This window comes from Muscardinus avellanarius (genome assembly GCF_963383645.1).
Source record: "Muscardinus avellanarius genome assembly, chromosome: 1".
In the NCBI taxonomy this organism is placed as follows: Eukaryota; Metazoa; Chordata; class Mammalia; order Rodentia; family Gliridae; genus Muscardinus; species Muscardinus avellanarius.
In genome coordinates, this window is record NC_137786.1 from 175,084,270 (window position 1) to 175,102,684 (window position 18,415).

The window sequence follows — 18,415 nt, forward strand, 5'->3', positions numbered from 1 at the left end:
CCTCAGCAGCTTAGTGGGGCCCTCTGCAACTTAATGAGACCCTGTTTCAAAATAAAAAATAATAATAAATAGAGCTGGAGGTGTAGCTCACGGGCATAATGCCCCTGAGTTCAATACCTAGTACCACACACACAAATAAAACGAAATGTGCATTTATTATGCTGGTATTCCTTTCTATGCGTCTGTGGGATGGTCTCCGTCCTGCCTGGAAGCACCTCCCCCATTCCTGTCTCTTTTACTTGTGCTCAGCATAGTGTATCTCATTCAGTCAGCCTGCTCACATCTTTTGTGTGTGGTGCTGGAGATTGAACCCAGGGGCATGCCACCTCTGAGCTACACCCTGGCCCATCTTCCCACGTCCTGGGGTTCCAGGTGTGCCCCGCCACGCCTGGCTGGCTCATCTCCTGTGGCTTGAGCGTGTCTCTAATGGGCAGCACAGAATTTGTTCTTGCTTCCCTAATCCAATCTGTCTCTGCCTTTTGGTTGGAGTACTCATTTCATTGGCATTTGCTGTAGTGACTGAAATGGTTTTGCTCATGTCGGTCACTCTCCTATCAGTTTTTTATTTGTCTCACCCAGGTCTTAGTTCTCAGTTCCTCTTTGCTGGCTTTCTTGTGTGTTAATCAAATGTGTTTTTTGGGATTCCATTTTATTTTCTTTCTATTGGCTTACTAGCTGTAACTCTGTTTTTGTGGTTGATCTAGAGATTACAATATGCATCTTTATTATATTCATATGCATATAATCTATATACAAATGCATATCGTAAGTGTGGAATTCTTGGTTCTTTCAGCCTTTTGAATATGTTCCAATATCTTCTGGTCTCATTGTTTCCAATGAGAAATCAGCCATTACTTTTTTTTGTTGTTGGTACTGGAAAATAAACCCAGGAGGCGTCCTGTTTCCAAGCTACATGCCATGCTATTTATTTTATTTATTTATTTAGAAACAGGGTCTCGCTAAGTTGTTTTGGACCTCACTAAGTTGCTGAGAGTAGTCTACAAGTTGTAGTCCTCCTGTTACAGCTTCCCGAGTACAGGAATCATAGGCGTGGGCTGCCAGGGCCTGGCTAAGCTACTACTTTTAATTGTATCACTGTTCTTCAGTATGTAAGGTATCTTGTTTGTTTGTTTGTTTATTTATTTATTTATTTATTTATTTATTTATTTATTGGTGGTACTGGGGTTCCTGGAAACCCTTCTACTTCTGGGCTACACTCTCAGACCTATTTTTATATATTTTTTTTTATTTGGAAACAGGGTCTCTTAAGCCAGTGCGGCTGGCTTCAAACCTGCGCGATCCTCCTGTCTCCGCCTCCCAAGCGCGGGGATTACAAGCGTGCACCACCACGCCTGGCTCGTTTATTTCTTTTTGCAGCTACTTTCAAGATTTCTCTTCATGTTTGGCTTTTTATCAATGTAACTATTATAAGGTGGTTTTCCTTGTATTGATTCTACTTAAGATGTGTTGAGATTCTTAGCTCTTCAAAATTTCACCAAATTTGATGAGTTTTTTTTTTTTATAGTATGTATTTAAATACCTTTTCCTAGCCGGGCGTGGTGGTGCATGCTTGTAATCCCAGCATTCGGGAGGCTGAGACCAGGGCATCACGGTTCTTGGACAGCCTCAGCTACTTAGTGAGGCACTCCGCAACTTAGTGAGACCCTGTTTCAAAATAAAGAATAAAAATAGGGCAGATGGTGTAGCTTGGGGGTCAAATGCCCCTGGGTTCCATCCTCAAACCCGCAAATAAATAAATAAATAAATACCTTTTCCTGATTTTTTTTCTCCTGCTATTCTCCTTCTGATACTTCAGTTAAACATATTTGGGACCTCTTAACACTATCTCTTAAGTGTCTATGGCTCTGTTAATTTTTTCTTTATCTTTATCTCTCTTTTCTTTCGATCAGGCAATTTCTTTTGTGGTGCTGTGTGTGTGTGTGTGTGTGTGTGTGTGTGTGTGTGTGTGTGTGTGTGTATGTGTTACTGGGGATGAACTCAGGGTGTTATATCTCTGAATTATACTCTCAGCCCTATTTTTTCTTTCCTCCCTCCCTCCCTTCCTTCCTTCCTTCCTTCCTTCCTCTTTTCCTCCCTTCCTCTCTCCCTCCTCTCCTTCCTCCCTCCCTCCCTTCCTTCTTTATTTTTGTGGTACTGGGGATGAAACCCAGGGGCTTTCTGCCTCCAGGGCTATACTCTCTCAGATCTTTTTAAGTTGCTGAGAGCCTTACTAGTAGCTGAGGCTGGCTTCGAACCTGTGGGATCCTCCTGTCTCAGCCTCCCAAGCGTGGGGATTACAAGCATGTGCCACCATACCTGGCTAGACTATTTTTGAAGTTTTTTATTTGGAAATAGGGTTTCTTTAAATTGCTGAGAACCTCCGTGAGTTGCTGGGGCTGGCTTTGAACCTGTGATCCTTCTGTCTTACTAAGTGAGCTACAATACCTGGCCTTATTATTATTATTTTTTTTATTTTGAAACAAAGTCTCATTAAGTAGCTGAGGGCTGAGGCTGTCCTTGATCCTTCTGTCTCAGCCTCCCAAGTACTGGGGTTACAGGTGTGCATCACCTCGCCCAGCTAAAAAGAAGCCATTTCAGTGCTAATCTAGATTCATAGTCAGTTACTCTTTTTTTCTGCCACTATTGATCCAGAGTTTTCATTATACGTATTGTACTTTTCGCCCTTTAATGCCCATCTAGTGTGTATGTTATATGCATGTTTCCATTTTTTTCTGTTGAATATCACTTTCTCTTCATACATTACAACCACTTTATTCTTTAAATCTTTCAACATATTTTTGTATCATTTATAAAAAACTGTTTTGAATTATTTGTCGGTAAATACAACATTTAGACCCTCTAAGTCAGTTGCTATTACTTTACTTTTTTATCCTGGAATGGGTCATATTTTCCTATTTCTCTGTGGTTTAACATCTCTGAGCAGGTATCTGCTCAGTTTCTGCTGCTTCCAGGTTCTGCATGTGTGCATGTGTGTGCGTGTGTGTATTCATAGTGTGCATGTGTGTGCACGTGTGTGTGCGTATGTGCATTCATAGTGTGTATGTGTGTGCATGCATGTGTGCATGTGTGCGCGTGTGTGTGCATATGTGCATTCATAGTGTGTATGTGTGTGCATGCATGTGTGTGCATGTGTGTGCGTGCCTGTGTGTGTCTCTCTCTCTGTCTCTCTCCCTGCACCTCTGTCATTTTACAGTCGCCCACAGATTTGGGAAATTTATATTCAGATTTGGGTGCTCCCTTTTCTGTGGTTCCCTGGATTTTATAGATTCTCCTGCTATATTTCCAGCGGCTCTGCCAACCTTGAACTCTGTCCTCTGACACCTCAAACAGCGAGGCGTTAGCATTCTGCTCCATGAGCTGTACACGGAGTGGGAAGCTCTCTCTGTAGAGGCCGCACGCGCATGCGTCCTACCAGCTGCTGGCAGCTCCGTCTTTCAAGGCTGGCTTCTCTCTTGGCCCTCTGGCATTTGGCTGATGACCTGGTTAGTTTGTGCTGCGGTCTTGGGTGTTGGTCTTGGGCCTCCTGCAGTTCTCTCACCCCCAGAACTTCCCTCTTCAGTTTTCGGCTGCTCTCCCATCTTTGAATTGACTCTGGCTCCTTCCTAAGTGGTAAGGCTGTGGGCGCCCACCTGCCGGAGCCTGGGCCTTTGGAGCCACCCTCGTGACTCTTCTAGCATCAGTGTTCCAAGAATAAGTTTTCCTGTGATTTCTGGGCATTGTTTTGTTGTTGGTACTGGGGATTGAGCCCAGGGGCATTCTACCTATGAGCTACACCTCCAGCCCTATCTCACTTTTGTTTGGAATCAAGGTTTTGCTAGGTTGATGAGCATCTCATATTCATTGAGGCTGTCCTCAAACCTGTGATCTTCCGGTCTCAGCCTCCCATGTACTAGGATTACATGATGCCCAGCTTTGGTTTCTGTTTTTAAAAGACTGTGCCTGGGTATGGCAGCACACACCTGTAATTTCAGTACCTGGGAGACTGAGAGAAGGATCACAAGTTTGAGGCCAGCCTCAACAATTTAGTGAGATATTGTTTTGTTTCAAAATAAAAAAGGTTGGGATGTAGCACTGAGGTAGAATGCCCTAGGTTCCATCCTCAGTAACAACAACAAAAAGACACTTTGCAGGACTTTTACGTAATTGTGTTTTAAAAACTATTTTGTCCAGCCAGGCATAATGGCCCATACTTGCAATCCCAGTATTTGGAAGCCCGAGACAGGAGAATCACAGGTTCAAGGCTAGCCTGGATGATTTAGCAAGACCCTTAGTAACTTAGAGAAACTTTGTTTTACAACAAAGACAATTAACTGGGGCCAGGGATATAGCTTGGAGGTAGGATGCTTTGGGTTCAATCCCCAGTTTCCCTAACTTTTTTTTTTTTTTTTTTTTTTTTTGCCCAGCTTTCATAACTGGCATGCAGGAGGGTTCCTGCAAGCGCTTCATACCACCACCACTCTGAGGAGTTTCTCCCACTCTACTCTCTAAAACATGTAGTACAGCACGATGCTCTCCATGCGTAAGACCCTTCAAAGATTTCCCACTGGGCTGAAGATCAAGTACGAAAACCCTAGTAAGACCTACAACACCATACAAAAAAGCAATGTCTGGAGCCTTTCAAGGTTAAAAATTCCTGTTGGACCCCTAAGGCGGAAAACTGGTTTCTATTTGTAATACTGCCTAAGGAAATCTGTGCCAGGATTGGAACTCTTCCTCTCCCACTTTCTTCCTGGGGCCTGGCACACAGGGAAGCCAGAGACGGCGGGGGCAGGTAAGAGTGTCGCCAAGAGGGCGAGAGGCTTTTGAATACTGAAAATGGCCATTGGTCTAGCGGGTGCCATGCCAGCAGCCTCCAGAGCCCCTGTTCTTCTGTCCAGACCCTCTCTGGAGGCTGAGGGGAAGAATAGGTAAAACTTGAAGGTTACAGGAAGCTCAGGGGTTAAAGGCATCAAGAGAACTGAGGGCCTGGCAGAGAGGGCTGGCACGGAGGGTGCCTGAGGTCCTGGGCCCAAGGCCAAGGTCCAGGCAGGTGGACGCAGCTCCTCCTGTCACGGGGATAGGTCTACTCCTGGATCCTCGTGTTTTGGGGGCGAGGATTGGGGGAGAGACGGTAAACAACTGCGAGGAAGAGACGTTCAGCACACAGTGTTCTGTTCCACCCCTCGTTTTTATTTTCAAGCATATTTCACAAACAAAAACCTAAATATAAACTATAATGTTTATAACTCTCCTACAAGCATAAAACCAAAGCAAGTTTACAAATCAAAACCACACAAAAGTTCTAAGCCTATTAAATTCATATTAGCAACATTAGTTCAACGAGATGGGTGATATTTGGCCGAAACCTGGCCGTCCTCGCTCCTGATGAGACTCTGGTGCCCCGGGACTCTGATGCGCCCACGAACCACGAGCCAGCTGGCGGCGGCTGCTTCTCCCACCAGTCTTCCCCTCTAGACTTCTGGGATTCCTTTGTTGCGGCTGCCAGCCTGATGTCATCGGACCTCACTCAGGAGGAATGCACCTTCTGTGTCCTGTCAAGGGCTCTGTCCTGCTCTCTCCCAAGGCTGGGTGGTGAGCTAGGTGTTTCTCATTCCTTTAACCCCTTCAGTCACCCTGCACCCCAGTTACTGCCTCCAGGGAAGAGTGGATGCAGCCCAGAACAATACAGAGAATTGAGTTTCTTAAAGCCAAGTTTTCACAGCAAGGCCAGGCTTTGTTGAGGAAAAAATGAATTTGTGCATTCCGAAGAAAGAGGCAGAGGGGGGAGGGAGGGAGGGAGGGAGGGAGAGAGAGAGAGAGAAAGAGGAGGAAGAGGAGGAGGAGGAGGAGGAGGAGGAGGAGGAGGAGGAGGAGGAGGAAAGAAAAGAGAAGAATGAGAGTATAGAGCCGGGCATGGTGGCATGCGCTTGTAATCCCAGCATTTGGGGGGCTGAGACAGGAGAATCGGGGTTCAGAGACAGCCTCAGCTACTTAGTGAGGCCCTTTACAACTCAGTGAGATCCTGTGTCAAAATAAAGAATAAAAAATAGGGCTGGGGGTGTAGCTTGGAGGTTGAATGCCCCTGGGTTCCATCCCTAGACCCGCAAAAAAAAAAAATAAATAAATAAATAAAAAAAATAAAAATACAGAAATAGGGCTGGGGCATAGCTCAGAGGTAGAATAGCCCTGGGTTCTATCCCCAGTACAAACAAACAAACAAACAATGAGACTATAGAGAAAGAAGAGAAAGCAAGCTGTGGATGATGCCGGAAAAATTTCTCACCTTTAAAAATGAAATGTGAGTTCTAACAGCTGCTTTGGAAAGGTTGAAGCCAGACCCCAAAGACAAAAGCCTGGGGGAGCCTGAGAGGAGCCCTTCCTATCTCCTTCTGTCCCCCATTGGACTCTAAATGGAAATGGGGACCTGGAAAAGGAAAGTGTAGGCAGCCTTCACAGGAGCTCCTGTGCCTCAGGTGCGTGGGCAGCCGACCAGCAGGCAGCTTCCCAGGGCAGCGAGGGATGGGGCTGGTGTTGAGCCCCACTGGAAGCCAGCGGGGCCTAGAGGGCCTGGCCTGAGGGGAAGCAGCCCTGGCAAGGACCATGGAAAAGCCTGGGCGGCAGAGGCAGCACCAGACATCCAGATAAGCCAGAGAAGGGAGGCCTGCTGGGTGCGATGAAGATGTCAGGAAGGACTTGGGAGAGGATCAGAGGAGGGCTGAACTCTGGCACATGGTGAAATAGATGGTTGCTGCGGGTTAGGGAGAGACATCCTCTGGGGGTGAAGGCTCAAGGGAGCAGGCTCTGGGGATGGCTAGTGCATTTACCTGGCTGGAGGCAGGGCATTGCTGGGAGGCACAGAGGCCAGGAGGTGGACTCCCAAATGGGCGGCTCCTGTCACCCACACCCACTCACATCCCACCCCCAATCCCAGACTATGAATTACATCTGCAGATATTTCAGTCTGCATCTCTTAGCAACCAGGACATCAAAAATATAATTGCAATACTGTTCTCATGTCTAAAGAGCCTTCTTAAATATAATCTTCAGTGTTTACATTTTGATTGTCTCTTAACTTTTGTTTCAGTTTATTTACAGGAATCTAACAAGGTCCATAATGGAATTGATTGGTCTCTTTTGAATAGGTTTTCCTTTCTTCTGTTTTTTCCCTTGCAATATATTTATTGGAGAAATCAAGCCATTTGTCCTGAAGTTCCCCACTATCTGGATTTCTCTGATTGCTTTTTCCTGGTGTTAACACACCTGTCAGACACTGCTAAGGGGAGTCCCCACCCTGTGGCCCCCAGTATCTTTGAGTTACAACTGACATGGCTGACCTCATGAACTCTGGACAGTTCTATCACATTTCAGACAGTTAAAAGGTGCACTCTCCCCTCTGCTAAGTCGTACCTTGCCCATGGTGTAGCGCTTATGAGGAGTGGGGTTTCCCACTCTGTGCAGTGATGTCTTCCCAGTCTGAGCCTCCTTCCTGGCGAGATCCAGATGGCCAGAGGGAGTGGGCTGGGGGTCTCAGTGAGGCTTGGGGTGCAGGAGAGGGAGCTCCTGGGAGAGGTCAGGGCCTGGGGAGCTGTGTGATCTCGCGCAGGTCACTCTCCCGTGGGGGCTTCTTGCAGGTTTCTGGGGAACACCTTGCCCACATTCTCCGTGGGCTCTCATCAGGATCGGCTAGGGTTGGGGCAGGAGAAAGTCATGTTGGAGGGATCACTGCACCTCCCCGGAGAGAAAGCTGGCATTGCTGGGCCTGATGGTGCACACCTCAGGAGGCTGAGACAGGAGGACCACAGATTCATGGCCAGCCTCCCAGCAACTTAGTGAGTCCCTCTGCAACTTAGTGAGTCCTTGTTTTTAAAAAAAAAAAAAATATATATATATATATATATATATATATATATATATATATATTCACACACACATATATATGTAAATATATGTATATATATTCCCGAGGGTGTAGCTTAGAGATAGAATGCCCCTGGGTTAAACCCCTAGCACACACATACACATACAAAAGTCAAATAGAGCTGAGGGTATGGCTCAGAGGTAAAATGTTCCCAAGTTTAATCCCGAGTACCAAAACTAAAAACAAACAAAAAACCTAAGCAAGGGCTGCTATCACTTTCCAGAGGGACACTGGCTCAGAGGTGCCTGTCGGGTTGCACAGCCAGTGAGCAGCAGCCTGGGACCCGAAGCTCCTCACTCACTCCTCAGCTGGGCGGCAGTGGCTCCCTCAGGACCGGCTGCTTCCTTCCTGAGGGCTCCCCTCTTCTCCGTGGGTCACCCAGTATTTCTGCCCACTCCCAGTCCCCATGCCTCTGACTTGCTGTAGTAATTTAGGGGATGGAGAGCTCATTAGCATCGTGTTGTGTGCATAGCCGCCAGAGGCCGTGAGCCCCTGTGACTGTCCCCTGTGGCTCAGTGCCTGAGTGAGCCGCAGCTCCTTCACCAAATGGCTTTTCCATCTTTATCTAGATGCATGGTCATTCTTCCGGTTTGCTGACACTGCTGGTCTCTAAAACAGCATAGAGTTATTTCATAGACATGTATTTTTCATTCATTTACAATCCACAAGGCTGAGCTGTCTACCTACAAAACAATAATTAGATAAGAGGGGGAAAAAAAAAAGAAAAAAAAAAAGCTATCTATCCTGAAAAAAAAAAGAAAATCAAGAGCCCTGGGCACCAATTCAGCATTGGGTGCAGTCAGGTGCTGTTGGAGTATTTGTGGATGAGATGGGCTCATCTGGCAGGTGTCACACATTAAAAGCTAATCAGGCCTACAGGCCATGTCTCCGCACCGCATCCTCAGTGCCCGCCACCAAAACCCAAACGCGTCTTACACTCTACATTTGCCGAGAGCTTAGCTCTGCACGAGCGCAGTTTCAGCCATGGTCCTCATTCATGTTGTGTACAGAACGAGTCTCTGTGACGCCACCAAAGTCCACACAGGAAATCCGGGTGTAACGACTAACTGCTCCCCACGTGCACAGTGCTGTGTGAAGACCATTAAGTGCTTCCATTTCAATGTTTATCTCTCCTAAGCTCTAGCAGCTCTTCAGGGTGGGGGTATAATTCCTCCTCCACAGATTAGGAGCCAGATTAGGAGAGTTTAAGCGGCTTAGCTGCAGCAAGAAACCAGGCGACAGGTCTCAGGCATCCTCGCCTCCCACAGGACCAAAGGGAGCCGCATGCAGGGGCCCCGTGGCGGCAGCCTGTGCCATGTCAAGGGCAAGGGCAGGGTTCTTTCCCATTTTTCATAAATTAGAAAATGAGAAGCCGGGGGCGGTGGCACACTCTTGTAATCCCAGCATTAGGGAGGCTGAGACCGGAGGATCGCGGTTCCCGGACAGCCTCAGCCACTTAGTGAGGCCCTCTGCAACTTAGTGAGACCCTGTTTCAAAATAAAGAATAAAACTATTGGCAGGGATGTGTAGCTCGGAGGTCAAAGGCCCCTGGGTTCCATGCCCAGTACCGCAAAAAAAAAAAAAAAAAAAGGCTTCTTCAAACATTCAGTGAGTCGGTGTGGGTCACAGCTTCCAAGTGGCGACTGCAGAGGCGCCTGGTTGCCACGGGCACTCAGGACCGGCCTCTGCAGAACAGTTGCTGGTGCGCTGTACCAGCCAGGAAACCCAGCTTCACTCTGTGCATACCCTGAGAACTCAAGGTGCATTTCTTTTTCAGACACAGATTAGTTTCCCAAATAAAATGATTAACCAGACTCCAGCCTGGGCTTCAGATCTAAATGAATTATCTTGTGTTTTTAAAGCCCGGAGAAGCTACTTGCATTTGTCCAGTCTCTTTGCAAGTCCTTCTCCACTGGCCTGCCGTGCGATTTCTCCTCTCACCTCTCTTCAAGTCTTTTCAGGCCCAGGCACAGCATCATCCTGCCTACCCCTTGCTGTTCCCTCCATCTGTAAGACAAGATCTTACATCCATAGAGCTCCCATAAACCTTTCCTGATCTTTGAGTCAGATTAATAGTTTTCTCTGCATTCCATAGCATGGCTACACATCTCCATCAAAGACCTTACCACATTAAGTTATAATAAATTGCTAATATACCTGTGCCCTCATTAGACAAGGTGGCCAAGGTCAAGGGTTCTTAGTGTGTATATGAACTTTGGTTTAGATGTAGAGCGACCCTGAAGAGCTGACATATTCACGTTGAGTTTATGTGATTGAGTCACAGGGCTATAATCCCACTGTGATGGGTTTGCCGGGTGGTGCCCTAGGCTGGTGGGTGGCTGGGGTGGGCCTGGCAGTCGTTGTGGCCTTAGGGACTGTGCTGCTGTCTTTGTGGTTCCTGGCTTGATTTCTCTTTCTTGCTTCTGGCCTCCCTGATGTGAGAGCAGAGCCCTTGCTCTTCCCACTCTCTGCTTCCTGCTGCCCTTCCTGAGGTCTGCAGACCCTGGCCTCATGTGGACTGAAATCTCCAAAAAACTATGGGCAAATAAATCTTCCTTCCTCTAAGGAAGTGGTCAGTTGTTTTGGATTTCAGCACTGAGAATGTTGATCAAGACAACTTTGTTTAGCTCTGCTCCACATGCGTGTACACACACGCACGCACGCACGCACGCACGCACACACGCACACAAATGCACTGTGGTCGATAAATGCTGAAGGGCTGGCTGGCTGTTTAAGAACAAGGTTTTCATAGTTAACCCAGCTTCACTATGAAATTTAAAACAATGAAGACAGAACTCAAACATAGCAGGGAAATAACATACACTTTTAACTCTCAAAATAAATACTAATCAATTTTATTTTATAAATACAGATGCTAAGTTTTCTTCCAATTACCAACAGATCAGTTTCACATGTCATTTATTATTATTGGTGGTGGTTTAAAAAATTATTTAAATAACCAGTTAGGTCAGGATAAATGGGCACCATTAGAACTGCTAAAAAAATATAGCTGGGTACAATCTTCCAAGACTAATATTCAGAGGGAAAAAAAAAATCTCTGGAATTTCTAAAGTGGTTAAGGGGAAGTGGAGAGACAAAACACAATCAAATATTCATTTGATAACATTTGCTGGCTGTTAAAGTGTCTCAACTATATGAAAACTGAAAGGGCCCTTAGCAGTTAAGAAATGGATAGTAATGAATTTCCATTTTAACTTACCTCTTCCATGAAAATTCTATTTTTTAATGATTTACAAAATTAATTAAAAAGATTAGTAGAAGATAGATCATCCTGTATTTTGGCCTTGGCCACTTTAAAAACAGGCAAAACAAATTCTTCAGCTTTGGAAAGTGTCAGTTATTCCCAGAGATATGTAATACTATAGGTTCTACTTAGGTCATGGCAGAAATTGCAGACATCAAACAAACTCCAGCTCAAACCCCAAACCCAAGTAGTGTTTTGATGCATACATGGCTGGACAGTATGGGTCATGCTAAGTGTAGGCAGCTACTGACCAGTGCTGGGCAGTCCCGTTAAGAGTCACGGCCCCATGCTGTGGCAGTACAAAAGCTAAAAGCCCAGAGCCAGGGTGTCTACAAAGTACAGATGGTGAGAGGGACCCAGAGCTCCAGGCTCTGTCCGAGATGAACACTCTCGTCCTCAGTGCTCCACACATGGGCCCACTGCTTGGTGGTGCCCAAGGTGGGCTAAAGAGCCTGCCATTAAATTCACCTAGTTGGAGTTTGGCTCCACCCCCCATATCTACAGAAATCAAATCACATGTGATTTCCTGTTCATTCTTCAACACAAACACTGCCCTTCAAACACTGCTTCCTTCTGTACATGTTACCGCATGGGGGACCCTCCAGCGTGATGTATGTAACCACAGTGGTGCCTTTTGCCATCCCCTGACTTCAAATGAATGGCAGTGTTCTGCAAAGAAGCTCCTGCTCCAGAGGGCCTCTGCTGCGGTCTGAAGCAGTCCCTCCTCTTCACACAGGATAAGATGGGTTTCCTGGGATCCCGTTAAGCTTCTAGTTGCAGGACAGCTGGGTCTGTCTGCTATGTAGCTAATTCTGTGAGTTCTCTAGGTGAAAGCTAACAACGAGAGCTAGTTCATTTAACAATGTAGCTTTCAATTAAAACAGCCCAGCAATGCTTGGATGTAATAGAGAAATGGTTACTAGACCTATGAGTTAAGTTGCTATGTAGGACAAATGACGCCACTGTGGGATCCACCTGTGAAGTAGGTGTGTTGCTATAGACAATATGTAAACTCAGATGAAGTCAAGGCATCAGCTTAGCTGAGGGCCCTTGTTCAGGCTAGCCCATCATGAGGTAACATGAGGAGATGTCGTTTAAGAGGAATTCCAAAGCTGGGGAGGAAAAAAAAACCCAGGTCAGGCAAAGCAAGTTCAATTTTTATTCTTTTATACAATACATGGATATATGGATAAATTTTCCTTAAAGAGCTTGCAACCCTGAGGCAAAGTCCTTGGGTACATAACATATAAAGCAACAGCAAATGAAATCTGAATGCAGGAATAAGGACTGGAGTTCAAAAACATAATTTAATATTTATGAAATTGCACACATACCTGTAATCTACGCCTCATCTAGTCTCTTAATTCAACTACTGTAACTGCTTTGCAGTTTGCATATCAAACAGCCTTGACTCTCTACATATATTTTGTCATATACAGTGCCTTCCTTCTGACTGAAATTTAATAAATTAACATGGGATTTATGTGTAAGGGATTTTGGTCAGATGAGTGTACTGCCAGCAAGCATGCCTCGTTTTCTGACCACAGCATCTGCCTGCTTGAAAACTTTGGCCCCCAAAGGGAAATGGATGCCATCTGACTGCAGTGACTTTAGGGTCCTTGAGGGTCCCCTAGGATCTGCCAGAGGCAAATTTGTCATCTGATTTGAGAGCTATATCAAGCATATGGTAGAGAAGGTAAAAGGTCATGGCTGATTAGGAGACGGGACATCCCGACTACTGGGTTTTAGATCAATGGATTTGATGGCGCAGGGCCCACCCGCTGTGGAGATGGGTAGCAGTGGGGTCTGCGGGTTGACTGTGGTCCCTGGAGGCAGGGCAGGGGAAGAGGGGCCTGGAAAAGAAGAGCACTATGCTTCTTACTCATCAACCTAAGAGCTGGCCGCGGACCCTCCAGTAAATGGTGAAAGCCATTTCTGAAATTCCATTTCCCCAAAGTTTGATAAACTTTGGTAAACTCGGGTGAGGGCAAATGCTTATGAGAAACTAAAGGTGAGTTTATTATTTATATATTATCATCTTCCATCTGAGGATAACATAGACGTGTAAATAAAAAGCAGACAAATACCTATAAGGTGACATGAGCTATAAGCTCGTTCAACTAGAGGGTGACTTCTGCCTTAAAACACTCATCAGGCCTGAAAAGCAAATCCTGAAAGCAAAATCTAACTTTGCCTGGCCCACGGGTACACAATGATCCTGAGTCCCTCCTCTAGTCCAAGTCTGTTTTTCTGAGGAATATCCTCCATTAAGATTCATTTTGTGTCATAATTATTAAAAAGGGTAATAAGTGCAGCTCGAGCCTCACTGCAGGCAGCGATTCTGCCCTGGGTCTACAGTCTGTCTGCTCAGTCACTTCTCAGAACTCCTGCGTGGCCGGCGGAAGCTGGAGACATTTTCATTCAGTGCATAGATCCTTCGGGAGAACTCTTCAAATTCCCCCAGAACCTGCTCGTCACACTCGACGGCCACGGCGCTGTCCACGGGGATGCAGCTGAAAGCTTCTAGCTGATCGCCTGAGGTGAAGCCCGTGGCTTCCAGCCCGATGATCTCTTCCGCTTGCTCCACGGTGCAGCAGAGCTCGGCCGCCGGCAGCTGGACGCTGGCAGAGCCAGCCTGCTCGCTGGGCAGGAGCGTGCCATTCACCGTGGCGGGGTGCCCAGAGGCAGACTCTCCTTTTTCCTGGCTGGTGTTCATGCCCATGTGGCCTCTATTTAAGCTGTCACCCAAATCAATGCCCCTTTTCTGGTTTTCTTTGGAGAAGTCCAAGGAGGTGTCCAAGGAGGAGGACAGAGATGCCGTCTTTCTCTCGGACTCTCCCACGGGAGGGGTGCTGGTCCCAGGCTGCGCCAGTGCTGAGCTGTAACTGGGAGGGGGGGTTTTGTACTGCAGTCTCTCATTCTCGGAGCTGGCCCGTTTCCGATGTCCTTTGTCTGGTGAAGGAATCCCTCCAGAAAAGCCCACATCTGTACCCCCGAATATGGAGCTTTGTCTCTTTGGAACAGGGATTGCATTGGAGGTGTGATGTCTGTCGCTAGAAGACAAGTAAAATGAGAAGTTACTTTCAGCTCCAGGACTCGGCATAAGCCTTTGGGGCTGAGACAATAAAACTGGATAATCATCTATCTTGGACAGTATTTATGGTAGCATTTGAATGCAGAAGAAGAAGAAGAAGAAGAAGAAGAAGAAGAAGAAGAAGAAGAAGAAGAAGAGGAGGAGGAGGAGGAGGAGGAGGAGGAGGAGGAGGAGGAGGAGGAGGAGGAGGAGGAGGAAAGAAAGAACCATAAAGAATGCTGGGTCCAAGTTTAGGAGCTTCCTTCAAGAAGGACACAGATTATTCAATGTATTAGTAATAATGCCTGGGGAGGATGGGGAGAGAACACATGGGCACGACTGGAAGGTGCTGGATAGACTGGATTTGGAAAGGAAACCATGCGCAGAGCAAGATCAACTTCAGAGACGCTGTAGGGCGATCAGTATTCTTGTTTTTAATAATCAAATCTTATTTTATCTTCATAGAGCAGTCATCTCATTTGGCAGAGAAATGAAAGGACTTGCCCATCATAACTTGGGAGGCAGCTACAAGGGCAAATTGAAGCTCGTGCCACTGAATTGACGAAGCCTTTCCAACACCCAAATGCTGACCACCCTGTGTTAGATTAGCAGAACACCAAGGGGACTTTCTCTTTCTCTCTTTAATAAAAAAATTTAAGCTGGGCATGGTCACGGTGCATGTCTGTAATCCCAGTACTTGGGAGCCTGAGATAGGAGGAACACAGGTGAGGCCAGCCTTAGTAACTTAGTGAGACCCTGTTTCAAAATAAAAAACAAAAGGGGTGTGTTGGGGTGTAGCCTGGAAATAGAATGCCCTGGGTTCAATCCCTGATACTCCTTCCCCCCCAAAAAAAATTATCACAGGGCCTTTCCTTCTCAAGGCTAGCCACACATGTTTGTTTGTTTATTTATTTATTTATTTATTTATATTTTTTTGCAGGTCTGGGGATGGAATCCAGGGGCAGTCGACCTCCAAGCTGCACCCCATGCCTTATTTTTTATTCTTTATTTTGAAACAGGGTCTCATTAAGTTGTGGAGGGCCTAAGTAGCTGAGGCTGTCCGCGAACCGCAATCCTCGGGTCCACAATTCTCGGGTCTCAGCCTCCCGAATGCTGGGATTACAAGTGTGCGCCACCATGCCCGGCTTAGCTAAACAAGTTTTACAGTCCTTAGTCTCCAGTGCCTTTGCTCAAGTCTGAGTTACTTCTCAAGAAGACATCTTTGGGCCAGCAATAATAATCACTGTTCGACTATACAAAGCATTAGTTTCTGAAGTAATTTCACATACATCATTTTGCTTAGTCCTTACAAAAATCTTGTCAAAAGAGCAGGGTACGCATTATTACACTCAAGTCTGAAATAATAAATAATAATCAGTTAATGAAAATAGAATATACAGACCCTGGGAATGATGGTTATATTATATGCTGTACTCATGAAGCCACTGCCAGGGTATTGATCACAGTTTTAGTCCTTATTATATGTGGGTGACATGAGCTTTGATGCATCTTTACCCTTGGGCTGGGTTGAAAGGCAGAGGGAGGCGCAGACTCAAGGACACTTTTTCAAATGAGAAACTCACACAGAGGAGTGAAGTGGCTGCTGAAAGGGCAGCCGCTGGGCAGGAGCAGAGGCAACAGGTGCAGAGCAGAGCTGGCTTGCCTCTAGGGAGCTTCTAATCCCACAGGAGAGAGACATCCATAATTTTTCAAGTAATACATTTTTTCTTTTTTGAGGTCCTGGGGGTTGAACTCAGAGGCATTCTACCTCTAAGCTACACCTCCAGTCCTACTTTATTATTTTTTATTTTGAAACAGGGTTTCACAAAGTTGCAGAGGGCCTCATTAATTTTGATGAGGTTGTCTTCGAACCTGTGATCCTCCTGTCTCAGCCTGAGATTATAAGTGTGTGCCACCACTCCTGGATTAGGTATTTTTGCTTTGCTGGAGTATACCTGTGGTCCCCAAGCAAGGGTTATGCTCCCTGAGAAAATGCCACCAAGAGGCTTCAGGTCTACAGGCATGCCAGACCTGTTTGCTTTGGGACCAGAAAAGATTACATAATTAGGGCTCGTCACTGGGCTGCATATCAAACTGGGCAAGTAGACAAGTCAATTACCGTTTTTAGTTCTCAAGAAAAATAGAAGACTGAGCAATATCAGTCTTAATTGAAGTTTTTTGTTACTACGTTGTCAAAACTCAGGGTGACTGGGTAAGTGACATATTTTGCCAAACTTATTGTTTTACTTTACCACTTGCTGACAGTGCCCCTCTCTAAATGATTTTATAGGTGGACTGGGTAATGAAATAAAAATAGATCACCAGCACCACCCACAGTCTGTTCTGCACAGACAGGCCGGAGAGGGCCGGGAGCCAGCCTGGAGCACTGGAGCCCAGGTGGCTGGGCTGTGACTGAGGCCACGTGGACCCGATGCCCTCTGCTGCCCGCCCCCGCCTGTCTGCTGGGCTCCCAGGGAGCTCAGAGAAGGCAGGCACCCGTGGGTGCTTACAGCATAAGAGAAGAGGAGTCTCACTGTTTTCAGACTCCTCAAAAGCTCTCCTTAACTGCACAGGGCCATCTGCCCCCATCAACTGTAATGGGAAGGGAACCACCATTTGCCTGACACTGACAATGCTCCTAGAACCGTGGAAATGCTCTGCAGCTCGGAACCTCGAGTGGGCTGCTGAGAGAGCCCGGGGCGGGCACGTGGGCTGGGAGGCCCTGGCCAGGCCCACGCCGACTACTGTGCCCCGCACGGAAAACGGCATATTCAAATCCAGTCGATATCTCTAAATGCCCACGAGCAGCGTGCACAAGCAGAGCACCAGTGCGGGGCTTCTTGGTCACCCCGAGCCCTAGCTGAGCTGGGATGTGTGTCACCCCTCTTCTCCTGGTCAGATTCTTGGTCACCCCGAGCCCTAGCTGAGCTGGATGTGTGTCACTCCTCTTCTCCTGGTCAGATTCTAAGGCTTTGAGAAGTGGAGACTTGGGTATTTTCTGACTTCCTAATTTTGGGACATTCTTTTCCTGATCCGTTGGATTTTTATGAGCACTTAGGTGATGAAAGTATCAGAAACAAACTGAAAATCTCATGGTAAAGCTTCCTCTCTGTCTCTGTCTGTCTGTCTCTGTGGTACCAGGGAATGAACCCAGGGGCATTCTACCCCTGAGCCCTTTATCAATTTTTTATTTTTATTTTTGTGGTATCAGGGATGGAATCCAGGGGCGTTGTACCTCCGAGCTATACCCAAGCCCTATTTTTTAGTCCTTTAATTTTTTTTGAAGATTTAAAGAAGTTTATTAAAAAGATAGAAATACAGAAAATAAAAATACAGAAAATAGTTACAGCCCCATGCCAAAATGGCATGAGGGGGGAGGGTGGCCCAGGCCAACTACCACTCCCCTAGTCTTTTAATTTTTGAAACAGGGTCTCACTGAGTTGCGAAGGGCCTCACTAAATAGCTGAGGCTGTCCGCGAACCGCGATCCTCCGGTCTCCGCCTCCCAAATGCTGGGATTACAAGTGTGGCCATCACACCTGGCCCTTTATCAATTTTTTTTTGGTTTTTTTTTGAAACAGGGTCTTGCTAGGTTGCTGAAAGTCTCCCTATGTTGCTGAGGCTGTCCTCAAATCTGTGATCTTCCTTTCTCAGCTTCCTAAGTGTTGGGATTACAGGTATGTGCCACTATGCCTGGCTGCATTTTCTCTTAAAAAGCTGGATAAGAAAGGCATTTTCTTGCTGGCTGTGGGCCATCAATCTGAACACATATCACTAAGTGAACACAATAAAGAGTATCCAGCGTTCTAGGTGACATGGGTTCCCAGGCCCTCAGTTTTCTGTGTCTTACTGTGTGGTGGTGGCATGGTTGTCGGTTGTCTGACTGCAGTGGCTTCTCTACTCTTTGGAAAAATATTCTGCTGTTAGTTTGTTGTGTTCTTCTAAAGCTGATGTTCTGCGAACTGTGTGCAAAGTTAAGAGTAAGCAGGATTTGAGTGATGGACATAATGTGCCTTATAAGATTAGCTCTGGCTCTCAAGGGCTAATTTTGTTGTAACCTCCAATATTGTAGCTATATTCCAGATTTTTAAGATAGCTCAGTTCTAAAAAGCTATGCATCACATGATTACATTAAATATAAATACAAGCATTTTAAATTG

At 46.3% G+C, this 18,415-nt stretch overlaps 1 protein-coding gene across 2 annotated transcripts in view; it reads right to left on the reverse strand.

The window, feature by feature from the left end:
- Positions 1 to 13,554: 13,554 nt before the first annotated feature.
- Positions 13,555 to 18,415, reverse strand: part of UVRAG (UV radiation resistance associated) — a gene marked incomplete at both ends in the record, with an annotated part of 330,995 nt that continues 326,134 nt past the window's right edge. For both annotated transcript variants that reach the window (XM_080712064.1, XM_080712063.1), the window contains one exon: positions 13,555 to 14,236. In XM_080712064.1, coding sequence (XP_080568190.1) covers positions 13,555 to 14,236 — 682 coding nt within the window. The remainder of the gene's footprint in view (positions 14,237 to 18,415) is intronic.